The sequence below is a fragment of the Vipera berus genome (assembly GCF_964194415.1).
Source record: "Vipera berus genome assembly, chromosome: 3".
Classification (NCBI taxonomy): Eukaryota; Metazoa; Chordata; class Lepidosauria; order Squamata; family Viperidae; genus Vipera; species Vipera berus.
The window spans coordinates 116,080,383-116,093,720 of record NC_138204.1 but is presented as its reverse complement, the minus strand read 5'-3'; the positions used below and the strand labels follow the sequence as shown (position 1 = coordinate 116,093,720).

Here is a 13,338-nt window from a genome sequence, read left to right as displayed (position 1 = left end):
AATTCTTTTTTAAAAAAGAAATACAAAACATAATAATAAACATTCTAATGATTTAGACAAATTGCTATTACATTATATAATCAATCCTTCCCATAACCATCCCTTTTTGTCAACCATTCATACCATGGTCTCCAAGATAGATAATAATCTGTATCCCCCTTATCTTTCAACAGCATGGTCAAACGGTCCAATTCCGCACAATCAATAAATTTCTTAATTAACAGATCCTCGGGAGGGCTAACAGAGTTTTTCCAGTATTGAGCCCATAATATGCGTACCGCCGTTAACAAATGCAACATCAAATACCATGCAGATCTATTCAAGTTGTCTGGTTTTAAGCCTAACAAAAACGTGTCAGGAGTCAATTTAACAGAATATCCTAAAATCTCATTCATCCATATATGAAACTGATGCCAATATTTCCTCGCTTCGCCGCAGGTCCACCACTGGTGGTAATAGGTGCCTTCTCTTTCTCCACACTTCCAACATGCTGGGGACACACCCAAAAACATTTTACCCAACCTAGCTGGCGGGAGATGCCAACGAAACATCATCTTATAAACGTTCTCCTTATACGCAGTAGATTTTGTTAGCCTAACATTTTTCTCCCAAATGGACCGCTACTTATCACGTTCAATTTGATAACCCAGATTCCTTTCCCAGGTGACCCTAAAGCCCTCTGTAAGCTCATTTAACCCATCCATATCCAATAGTAAGGAGTAACATTTTGCCAGCAACTTCTCACTTTTCCCGAAAAGAATCTTATCGAATCCTTGAGCTTCTCTAGTAATCCCTGGCACCACTCTCTCCTTCATGAACCGACTGCGAAGCTGCATATACGCCCACCAATCTACCTGGATACCTGCAATTGCGATTTAGATTTTAATTCTCCATTTGAATGTAATAATTCTTTATAAATCACCCTTTTTTCTGGATTAAACACATTAGGGAAGGTCAATGTTTCCATTGGGGACAGCCAATGCGGTGTCCTCATATAAAACTTCTTCCTAACCAACGACCAAGCCCCTAATAGTATATTATGCAAATAATGCCTAATAAAATATTTCGGTGGGCTTCCTGACTCCCACCACAAATGGGCATGCCACCCTTGGGCTAGATCATGTCCCTCTAACGCTAACAATCGCCTATTTTGGAGAGTCATCCACTCCCTTATCCAAACTAACAACGCCGCAACATAATAATACTTCCAATTAGGGAGCCCAAGTCCTCCTTCTGCCTTTGGTCCTTGCATTATCTTAGCCTTAACCCGAGGTTTTTTATTTGCCCAAACAAATCTAGAAACAAGTCTCTCCAAGTTCTTAAAAAATGAATTGTCTAACTTCACAGGAGCTGTTTGGAAAAGAAAGAGAAATCTCAACAAAACCTGCGTCTTTATTAATGCTATTCTACCGAATAGAGACAGGGACAATTTGTTCCACTTCTCCAAGTCCTTGGATATTTGTACCAGTAATTTTTGATAATTGTTTTCTTTAATTGAGGAGCACCGTTCTGTGAGCCAGATTCCAAGGTATTTTACCTTACGTTCCACCTGCAGCTCCAACTTGCCTTGCAGCTCCACCCTTTGCGCTATTGTCATATTCTTTACCATGACTTTCATTTTTTCTTTGTTAATCTGTAACCCTGACACCTCTCCATACTCCTCCAACTTCTCCAAAAGACGCTTACCCGAATTCATAGGTTCTTCAAGAATAAACATCAAATCATCCGCAAACGCCTGGACTTTATATTCTTGTTCTTTTATCCTCAACCCTTTAACTTCCGGGTCTCCTCTCAAGGCTCTCAAAAATGGTTCCAAAGATAAGATAAATAACAAAGGAGACATAGGACAGCCTTGCCTCATTCCTCTCACTATTTTCACCTCTTCTGATTCCTCTCCATTAATCAAAATTTTGGCAGTTTGCTCTTTATAAACCGCCTGAAATGCATTCAAAAACCTTGAACCAAAATCCATGTACCTCCGTAACCAATTTAGATACCTCCAATTCACCTTGTCAAATGCCTTTTGGGCATCAAGGAATACCAATGCTAACTGTTTATCAGGTTGGGCCTCATAATATTCCAACACATCGATTATAATTCTCAAGTTATCCCTAATCTGCCTAGATGGTAAAAAACCATTTTGGTCACTATGAATGAAGCTATTCAAAAATCTTTTAAGTCTCCCAGCCATGATAGAGGCAAATATCTTATAATCTGTATTTAAAAGGGAGATAGGTCTATAGTTCTTAATTTGTGAGTGATCAGTGCCTTCTTTAGGAATTAATGTGATATAGGCTTTGGACCAAGATTTGGGAACTACAGATTCCTCTAAAACTGCGTTAAATAGATCTTTCAAATATTTCACCAAAGTCTCTAAGAGCAATTTATAAATTTCAGCAGGCAAGCCGTCTATCCCTGGAGTCTTACCTGTCTTTTGACTCCTAATCACACTTTCTATCTCCCCCTCTGATGGCAAGCTGTTTCACTGGTTAATTGTTCTCACTGTTAGGAAATTTGTCCTTAGTTCTACGTTGGTTCTCTCCTTGATTAGTTTCCATCCATTGCTTCTTGTCCTGCATGCAGATGCTTTGGAGAATAGTTTGACACACCCCCTTCTTTGTGGCAGCCCCTCAAACATTGCAACATTGCTATCATGCCCTTCTTTTCACTAGACTAGACGTAGCCAATTCCAGCAACCGTTCTTTGTATGTTTTAGCCTTCAGTCCCCTAATCATCTTTGTTGCTCTTCTCTGCACTCTTTCTAGAGTCTTTTTTTTTTGGGGGGGGGGGTTCAAGATCACTGCAGACGGTGACTGCAGCCACGAAATTAAAAGATGCTTGTTCCTTGGGAGAGAAGCTGCAGCAAACCTAGACAGCATATTAAAAAGCAGAGACATCATTTTGCCAACAGAGATCCATATGGTTAAAACTATGGTTTTCCCAGTAGTAATATATGGCTGCGAGAGTTGGACCATAAGGAAGGCTGATCACCAAAGAACCCTGACTGTTCTTTGGAAGGACAAATATTGAATCTGAAGTTCAAATACTTTGGTCACCAGAAGAGAAGAGAGAACTCATTGGAAAAGATCCTGATGTTGGGAAAGATTGAATGCAAAAGGAGAAGGGGATGGCAGGGGATGAGATGTTAGATAGTGTGTGTTAGATAGTGGGCATGAGTCTGGATAGACTCCAGGAGACAGTGGAGGATAGGGGGGTGGGGGTGGCATGCTGCGGTCCATGGGGTTGCAAAGACTTGACTTAGCGACTGAATAACAACAAAAGATATGAATCCTAATATGAGTCCTAATAATTAGGGCTCCTTCTTTCCTTCCTTCCTTCCTTCCTTCCTTCCTTCCTTCCTTCCTTCCTTCCTTCCTTCCTTCCTTCCTCCCTCCCTCCCTCCCTCCCTCCCTTCCTCCCTTCCTTCAAATTAAATGATAGATAGATAGATTCTCACCATTCTCTTCTTGAGATTAGAATTACGCTATGTCCATTTTCCACAATTACATTTGTCTTTATGATTTCCCCTTCCCTTAATGTTTACCCACACAATTAGTCAAGACCCATAAGAGTCCAGTGGCACTGTTCTGTGGGCAGCTAGCTAATATTGGCACCACATTATGATCATAGCTTATTTAAGACCATGTACTTTCAGACAAAAAAGTACAGCATTTTGTACTACAGATAATTTGCTCAGCCATAATTCTTTCCTCCACCTGTTAAAAAATACCTAATACCTATCACAAGGTCATGTGGAAAATATCCCCAGCATAAAAGGAACCAATTTATGCATGGAAATTGAGAAATACCACATTGATTTCACTTCTTGTCAGCATGTATACAGAACAACCCTCCCAAACAGAAGGGTTATTCCACAGTATCATCCTCAATGTTAGCACAAACAGTTTTGAGTACAGCAAGTGATACTGGACAGAGGTTGACATCCCATATTTACCGCTTTCACTGCTGATTACTCAGGAGGTGACAAATAGAGCAGCAGCATATTTTAAACACATTTTCTGCAAGAAATATGCAAAATGAAAAGGTTAGCAACCTCAGATTAAAAATAAAATCTGACCTTGAGATGTTTTCAGTTGCAGCTATTGGAAACTTTGAAATTTTGGATGCAAAACATAGGCACCAAAGTTTCAACTGTAATACACTGCTGGCTCCCTTTGTCACTCACTGGCGAGTATTTTTGTAATTTGCTTGTATGTGGCAATATCAAAGAACATAATTTACCTCATGTACTGTTAATATTGGTAATGTCCTCAGGCACCAAAAGACCTGAATGTGACACTATTTCATTTAATCAATTTATTGAAAAAAATATTTGAATGCCTTATTATGGTTGAATATTATACTTCTAAGGGAAAGAATGGAGGCTGCTCGCCTGCTGCTATTGAAAAACAGCTAAGTGAGATGCAAGAAATCATTTAAGACCATCTCCCTGCTCCCCATCATCCCACTTTATTTTTATTTTATTTTTTTTGCCTCAAAAAATATTTGTAGCTGCATTCTGCACTAACTCCTTGACATTCATGCAGTGGAGCAGAAGGAGAGGTAATAGACTTTGTGGGATTCTCTGTCTCATCCATGTTCTTCATCCACTGCTTTTGGCTCGCTTAGATTTCTCTGCGTTTTGCTTCCCAGCATTACTGTGCGAGAGATTTGTTCAGAATATGATTGGAGTTAATTCAAAGAGGCTGCCAGCACATTCATTTGGTCTCAGTCTCTGGTTGAACAATGCACTTTCCCCCCCCCCAAATAGCGTGAAAGGGAGAGGAGGGGGAAAAAAAGACAAACCACTGTAATGCTGAGATGTATCCTAAGGCAGAAAACGCATTCAGCGCTCAGGCAGGGAAAGTTGAGTCAATTTGATGCTTTCTGAGCCACAGACTGCCAACAATTCCTTCTTTTGTGTGAGGGAAAGAATCAGAGTCTATGTGCTCTGCCCTCTTTTCCTTGCCAGAGAGGAAAGGTCACGAAGAGGCACGTAATGGAAAAAGCATGTGGCAAACTTTCCTGAGAAAGAGGAGAACTAGCCCAGTGAAACCTCTGAAGAGGAGCCTCCGCTTCTTGGTTTCAGAATGGGTCACAGGCTGGGTGAGACTCCTCTGGGCATGAGCAAAGGGAGTTGCACGGAGCCAGGCCACGGAGAGATATTAGGGCAAGCAAGACTGAGGAGGAAGACCAGACAGCACCACACAGTAAACTCTTCCAGTCAGCAAACAAGCACATTTTTAATTAGTCAAATTAATTTTTGCTGTTGGGAAAATACACTAGCATTTTTCAGTGTTAATTTGGAAAACAGTATGATCAACATTTCATAAATTGCATTTTTTTTCACATTCATATCCATAATGTCGTATTCTATCACTATTCGTAATATTTCATAAATATATAAAAAAACGAATAAGACCGTCAGTTCTAGTCCCACCTTAGGCACGAAAGCCAGCTGGGTGACTTTGGGCCAGTCACTCCCTTTTAGCCCAACTCAACTCGCAGGGTTGTTGTTGTGGGGAAAATAGGAGGAGGAAGGAATATTAGGTATGTTTGCTGCCTTGAATTATTTATAAAAATAATAAATGTGGGATAAAAGTAAATAAATAAAATAAAAGCACCTTTTCTAATACGCTACAGTAGCACAACAGGGAGAAGAAGCAAGTTCCCAAGAGGCCAGCTGCATTCTAGATTCTACCATCGAAATTTGAAGCAGTGCAAGGAAAGGAAAGCTGAGGGACTGACCAAGAAGGAAATCAGTGCAAAGGTTTTTTTTTGGAAAAGCAAAGAGTATTAAATGATCTTTTCACAATACTGTAATGGGGTTCAAACTGAACTTCTATTTCTGATATTCCTGCTTAGATGAAATTGGAGGAAAAGGGACTAAAATGCCCCTCATTTCTTCAAGGGAGTAGCTGAATAGGAAAAAGCCAGCCAATGTTTCATTGACTGCAGTTGCCATTTGGAAAATTAAGAAAAGTCCCATTTTGCACAACATATTAAGCAGAATGGAGTTGGCTGGCTTGTACTTCAGTGTGTGTTGTATGGTGTAAATCATGCAAGTGAGGTTAGAACATAGAACATAGAATAATAGGGTTGGAAGGGACCTTGGAGGTCTTCTAGTCCAATTCCCTGCCCGTTGCAGGAGTTCGTATATCACTCTGAATTTTCTTTGGGTTTGATGGGATGGATACACATGATCATAGAAAGAATAACAGAAGAGAATCATGGAGTTGAAAGGGATGTCAGAGATCCTCCGGTCCAACACTCCACCCAAACAGGAGACTCTGTACCATTTCAGAAAAATGGCTGTCCAATCTCTTGTTAAAAACCTGCAGTGATGGAGCACCCATAACTTCTGGAGACAAGCCATTCCAGTAGTTAATTGTTCTCACTGTTAGGAAATTTCTCCTTAGTTTTAGGTTGCCTCTCTCCTTGATTAGTTTTCATCCACTGCATCTTATCCTGCTTTCTGGTGCTTTGGAGAATAGGTTGACCCCTCTCCTTTGTGGCAGCCCCTCAAATATTGAAGCACTGCTAATGTCCTTCTTTTCACTGGACTGACATACCCAATTCTTGCAACTGTTCTTCAAATAAAATTAATAATAATAATAATATGTTTAGCCTCCAGTTCTGTAATCATCTTTGTTACTTTTCACTGCACTCTTTTTCAGAGTCTCAACATCTTTTTTTATATTGTGGTGACCAGAACTGGGATGCAATATTCCAAGTGTGGTCTTTCCAAGGCATTGTTGTTATTGTTAGTTGTGAAGTCATGTCCGACCCATCGCGGCCCCATGGACAACATTCCTCCAGGCCTTCCTGTCCTCTACCATCTTCTGGAGTCTATTTAAGCTCATGCCTACTGCTTCAATGTCTCCATCCAGCCACCTCATTCTCTGTCGATCCCTTCTTCTCTTGCCCTCAACCTTTCCTAGCGTTAGGCTCTTCTCCAGTGAGTCCTTTCTTCTCATTAGGTGGCCAACGTATTTGAGTTTCAACTTCAGGATCTGGCCTTCTAAAGAGCAGTCAGGGTTGATCTCCTCTAGGACTGACTGGTTTGATCGCCTTGTAGTCCAAGGGACTCGCGGGAGTCTTCTCCAGCACCATAGTTCAAAGGCCTCAGTTCTTTGGTGCTCAGCCTTTCTTATGGTCCAAGTTTCACAGCCATACATTGCAACTGGGAAGACCATAGCCTTGACAATATGCACTTTTGTTGACAGGGTGATGTCTCTGCTTTTTAGTGTGCTGTCTAGATTTGCCATGGCTTTCCTCGCCAGAAGCAAGCGTCTTTTAATTTCTTAGCTCCAGTCCCCATCTGCAGTGATCTTGGAGCCCAGGAAAATAAAATCTGTCACTACCTCCATTTCTTCCCCATCTATTTGCTTTATTAATAATAATATATATTAATTATGTATTGGTCAGATGTAAAGGTAGACTTACAGTATAAGGTTTAATCAGATCTATTTATTAAATGGGGTTTAACTTAAAGGTAAATTAAAAGTAATCTGTTCACTGAGAAAGTTTCAACTTTAATTTGTTTCAAGTCAATATCCATTTTAAACTCCAAATGTAAATTTTTCCAACATGTTTGACAACTTCTTAAAATAATTCAATCTTTTACAAGCAACCAAATTTTGTTTTATTGGACCAATTTCATTCCACATAGAAAGCTGACATTTCCACTCATTAAACTAAATGGGCATGCCAGTAGTAAATGTCCCAAAAGATTAATAAAATGCCGCCTTGTAATTTAAAGCCACACAGTGCATGGTAACATTAATAGTATTAACTTATCTTGAACAAAATCCTAGTCTTTTAGATACACTAAAAATTGAAGGGTTGTTTTTTTTCAACTACAAAGGAAAACATTGTAGGGCAAGCCAGGCGGGTTGTATGACGTTTGTGAGTTCCAGCACTTTTTTTTTTTACACACACAAAAAAAAGCACTGCACTTAGAGATAAAAGATTACTATATCTAAAGGGGCACAATCTACAACTTGGATGGCATGCCTTCTTATGGTATGAGAAGAATAAAATACATAGATACTTTCAAAACCACTACATTAAAAACACATTTCTAGAATGGGAAAAAGTAAAAACGAAAATCTACATGAAAATACCTGGATGGCTATTAACAATGGAAGCATTTGTTCACCCAAACGTAATTAACTATGAGAAAATTGTGGTCTATAAAGACATTTTGAATACTGAAGGGAAACTAAAACCCAGACAAGAACTGAAAGAACAGGGCATTGATCTATCATGGTGGCCACACTTGCAAATTCAAACGAGATATGAAAAACATGTTAAATATCTGGATTTTATAAAGAACAGAAATAATTTGACCAGATGTTATTGACATCAGATGAAAAATGGATTAAGAACCTGTATACAGTAAGTATATGTTGAGTTTAAAGATGGAAGAGGACCAACTTAAAGAAACAATGATAACCAGTAGAACAACCTGCCTTCAGAGGTGGTGAATGCTCCAACACTGGAGGTTTTTAAGAAGAGACTGGACAGCCATTTGCCTGAAATGGTATAAGGTTTCCTGCCTGAGCAGGGGGTTGGACTAGATGACCTCCAAGGTCCCTTCCAACTTATTATTATTATTATTAACATGGGGGGAAAACTTTGGGTGTAACATAGAGTTAGAAAACTGGCAAAGTCTTGCGGAAAGAAATTCTAAAATAGCAAAGGCAGTGATTTACAAAGAAAACCTATACAAAATGTTCTACAGATGGCACTTAACACCTGTGAGGTTAGCGAAAATGTTTAAAAATATGTCTAGCAATTGTTGGAAATGTAGACAAGAACCAGAAACATACTATCGCCTTTGGTGGACATGACCTAAAACCAAAAGATTTTGGTCAAGAATACATATATGGTTAAGAGAAAATGACTTAAAAACACATAGATTTTAAGCCAGAATTATTTTTGTTAGGTATAATTGTAGTAAATTTTGAGAAGGAATGTGTATATTTAATGTTACGTGTATTAACTGCAGCGAGAATTGTATTTGCTCAACACTGGAAGGATGAAGAATTACCAGCGGAGGAAAAGATAATTAAGAAAATTTTAGATTGTGCAGAAATGGACAGACAAACACTAAAAATGAAAGAGAAAGAAGATTCAAATTACTTTAGAACATGGGATACATTTTATCAATGGCTAGAAAAAATGAGGTAGAGAGAAAGCAGTTTAACATGTATTAGTAAACTAAACATTGGAACCCAGACAATATGTTGCTGATAAAATATAAAAGATTTGTGACTATAAAAATTAATAAAATATTGTGGGGGGAGGGGGGAAGAAAGTGTCTTGGGCCAGTCACTCTTTTTCTGTCCAACCTACTTCACAGAGCTGTTGTAGTGTGAAAAAACAAAACAGGAGGCATTGCTACATTTGCTGCCTTATGCTCTGGCAGGAAAAGGTAAAGGTAAAGGTTCCCCCGCACATGCGTGCTAGTCATTTCCAACTCTAGGGGCCGGTGCTCATCTCCGTTTCAAAGCCAAAGAGCCAGCGCTTGTCCGAGGACGTCTCCGTGGTCATGTGGCCAGCATGACTAGACGCCAAAGGCGCACGGAACGCTGTTACCTTCCCACTGGAGTGGTCCCTATTTTTCTACTTGCATTTTTACGTGCTTTCGAACTGCTAGGTTGGCAGAAGCTGGGATGAGTAACAGGCGCCCACTCTGTTATGCGTCACTCGGGATTCGACCCGCCAAACTACCAACTTTCTGATCGACAAGCTCAGCGTCCTAACCCACTGAGCCACCGCGTCCCTTCTGGAAGGAAAGGCGGGATATAATAGATAAACACCCAATGAAGTTAACAAGTATTCCAAAAGAAGACAAAAGCAACAAGACCAGTAAGAAGCAATAGGACAGATGAATCGGAAGGAAGGAAGGAAGGAAGGAAGGAAGGAAGGAAGGAAGGAAGGAAGGAAGGAAGGAAGGAAGGAAGGAAGGAAGGAAGGAAGGAAGGAAGGAAGGAAGGGTCAAAATAGAATTCAACAGCCAAGAATCTAGTTTTCATCAGAAAAAACAAACACTCAAGAATCTAAACACAAACCTTTACATTTGAAAAAAGCAGAATTGGATATAAAAATGATACCTTGGTACTACTCTTTTTTTTCCAATTAACTGCCTGTAACCATTTGTGGTCCAATGGACTTCTCATTCATATATAAACTTACCTCATTATGACATAGATATTTCCTTTATGTGAATGAATCCAAAGCATGAATAACATAATATCTGAAATGTAATGTTTTGTAGCAGAATCAGTTAAGCAGATGTTAAGGGACAAATTAGAGAAATGGCATAAACAGTTTGAGAACTGGATATTATTGGAACTGGGGGGAAATGAAGGGAAGGTGCTATTTTTGTTTTCCAAGGACGAGGGGGACATGATAGCAGTGTTTCAATATCTCAGGGGTTGCCACAAAGAAGAGGGAGCCAAGCTATTCTCCAAAGCACCTGAAAGCAGGACAAGAAGCAACGGATGGAAACTAGTCAAGGAGAGAAGCAACCTAGAACTAAGGAGAAACTTCCTGACAGTTAGAACAATTAACCAGTGGAACAACCTGCCTCCAGAAGTGGTAAACGCTCCAACATTGGAAGTTTTTAAGAAGAGACTGGACAGCCATGTGTCTGAAATGCTATAAGGTTTCCTGCCTGAGCAGGGGGTTGGACTAGATGACCTCTAAGGTCCCTTCCAATTATTATTATTATTATTATTATTATTATTATTATTATTATTATTATTATTATTATTATTATTATTATTATTTGCTGCTGTACACTTTCATCTCTCTGTTCCATGAAGTCTTCCTGAGGGTGAATCTTTTGGATATATAGATACTTTTATACATATATAGATACAGATATACATTTGAACAAATATATATACACACAAACTATGCACTAAATACCAAAGTAAAGCAGCGAATGTACGTATATGCATATATACATAACAATCACCTTTAATATAAAAAATCCTTTCTTATAGCTTATTTGCTCTTCAAGAATGTCTAGACCTTCACCCAGCAGTTAAAACAGTACAGTAGTAAAGAATTTTGTTTTGTACATAAGAGATTGCTGGTTCAAACCCCAAGAAAAACATTTTTTTTTCATTGCTATTTTCGTTTTTTCATATACATAGCTTTCTCTAATTGACTTGAGGGCTGTTTTTGAAAGATTAAGTGCAGACTTCCAATGTTTCATTATCTTTTCAGTCATTTGAAGTAAAAGGTTTCATACTTCTGCTAGGTTTTGAACAGAAGGAGAAGGGGAAGGAGATGGAGAAGGGGAAGAAGAGGAGGAGGAGGAGGAGGAGGAGGAGGAGGAGAAAGAAGAAGAAGAAGAAGAAGAAGAAGAAGAAGAAGAAGAAGAAGAAGAAGAAGAAGAAGAAGAAGAAGAAGAAGAAGAAGAAGAAGAAGAAGAAGAAGAAGAAGTAGTAGAACAGGGGTGTCAAACTCAATTTCATTGAGGGCCGCATCAGCATTGCGGTTGCCCTCAGGGGGCCGGGTGGGTATGGCCAGGGTGGGTGTGGCCTACCGGGTGGGCGTGGCTAGAGTGCGTATGGCCTACTGGGTGGGCGTGGCCAGCTCTACATCGTTCGCATCAAGGGTGCCTATGGGGGCCCAGGCAGGAGTGGGACAGATCTGAGGGTCTCTGGGCCAGGGCCAAGGCAGTGGGGGCCGTTCCTTCACTGTTTCCAGGATGGCTTCGCGGGCCACATGAAACGGCCCCCGGGCCTTGTGTTTGACATGGAAGAAGAAGAAGAAGAAGAAGAAGAAGAAGAAGAAGAAGAAGAAGAAGAAGAAGAAGAAGAAGAAGAAGAAGAAGAAGAAGAAGAAGAAGAAATAATCATCATCATCTTTCTTCTGTTAGGACAACCATTGCTTCCTTCTTTCTTCTTCTACAAAGTAGTCAGTGAATTGTTGCAAGGAAGTAATCAGCTATAATGGGCAAGAGCACTGAAGACAACTTGAAAAGACAAGACTAGTTTCAAACCACAGCCAGGAAACATGCCTGAAGGCTGAATTTGTGATGAGAGGGAAATGACTAGAGGATTGACCTCGTCTATTTTTTCCCCTCTTGTTCTTGTGACAGGGCAGATTGGCAGGGTGGTTAAAACCCTACGTCTTCCTTCAGTTACTGTAAAATGTAGAGGCTTCGGTTGATTATTTAAGATAGGTGACCCCCCAATTGAGGAGGATATAGCTGAAATTAAGCATCAATCTTTGTTTTTAATTTCCCAAAAATAGTTTGTGCTTTTCTTCCTTCTCACGAAGATACTGTCAGGCTGCCCTCCTCATCACTTGTGCTGCAGGCTGCCACAGTCCTGAGAGGGAGGGGGAGGGGGGGAAGGGGAGGGAGACCAGTGGACACAGGAAGCAGAGGTGTGAACCAATTTCATCCGGCCCACTTCAAGGACTTTTGGGCACCCAGGACCTGGGAATGGAACTTCTTCTCTAATTGTCCTGTTCTCATAACACCCAGCTACCATCCTATTGGGCAGTGACAAACTGGTCAAAGGAGGGAGGGCTAAGGGTATGGAACAATGTAGCAGTTTCTGTGGGTTTTCTCCAGATCTGGCCTTGTTTTCGTGGCATCCAGTTGTCTCTAGTAAAAAAAAAAAAGCCTTGTAACCGTCTGATGGAATCAAGTGTTTTTCTCTCTTAGAGAGCCAGTTGGAGCAGGGCTGACAGATGTTTTGGAAAGAACATAATTCTACCAGCGAAAACTAAAAAGAAGAGATATGACTAACTAAAATTAACTAACAACTGAAATATTAAGGTAAAAAGCATAGTATACGCTAAATAAAAATAACTTGATATGCTGGAAAGAGCTACCATAAGCCTGCTGCGGCTTCAGTGCCTTCATGGAAAAGAAAGGAAAAAATAAACTTTAAAATGTGTTTTTTAAATGATTTCTAGAATTGGGGAAGTGCCATGTGTGAGAGATGTCATGTCTACATGTGCGCACTTAATTCTTTCCCTGTACCAAAGTAATCTTCTTCCAAATAGTCTTCCAAATAGAGTTCCAAATATATTCATCATCATCATCATCATCATCATCATCATCATCATCATCATCATCATCATCTTACATTTTAAGGAGATACCTGGTTGATACCTAGGATGCTGGCAGCAGCCCGTGTCAACCATTAGGGCCAGTCAATTTGAGTGTTCAGTTGACTGAGTTTCATGTTTTATGAATAAAAGTTGTTTAATAATAATAATAATAATAATAATAATAATAATAATAATAATAATAATAATAATAATAATAATAATAATAATAATAATAAAGTTGGAAGGGAC

The 13,338-nt window shown here is 39.6% G+C and overlaps 1 protein-coding gene across 1 annotated transcript in view; it reads right to left on the bottom strand.

The window, feature by feature from the left end:
• Positions 1–620: 620 nt before the first annotated feature.
• LOC308666643 (P-selectin-like) overlaps positions 621–13,338 on the bottom strand; it is a gene marked incomplete at both ends in the record, with an annotated part of 31,550 nt that continues 18,832 nt past the window's right edge. The window contains 2 exons of the mRNA XM_081325537.1: positions 621–862; positions 1,543–2,214. Of these exons, the coding sequence (XP_081181663.1) occupies positions 621–862; positions 1,543–2,214 (914 nt within the window). The remainder of the gene's footprint in view (positions 863–1,542; positions 2,215–13,338) is intronic.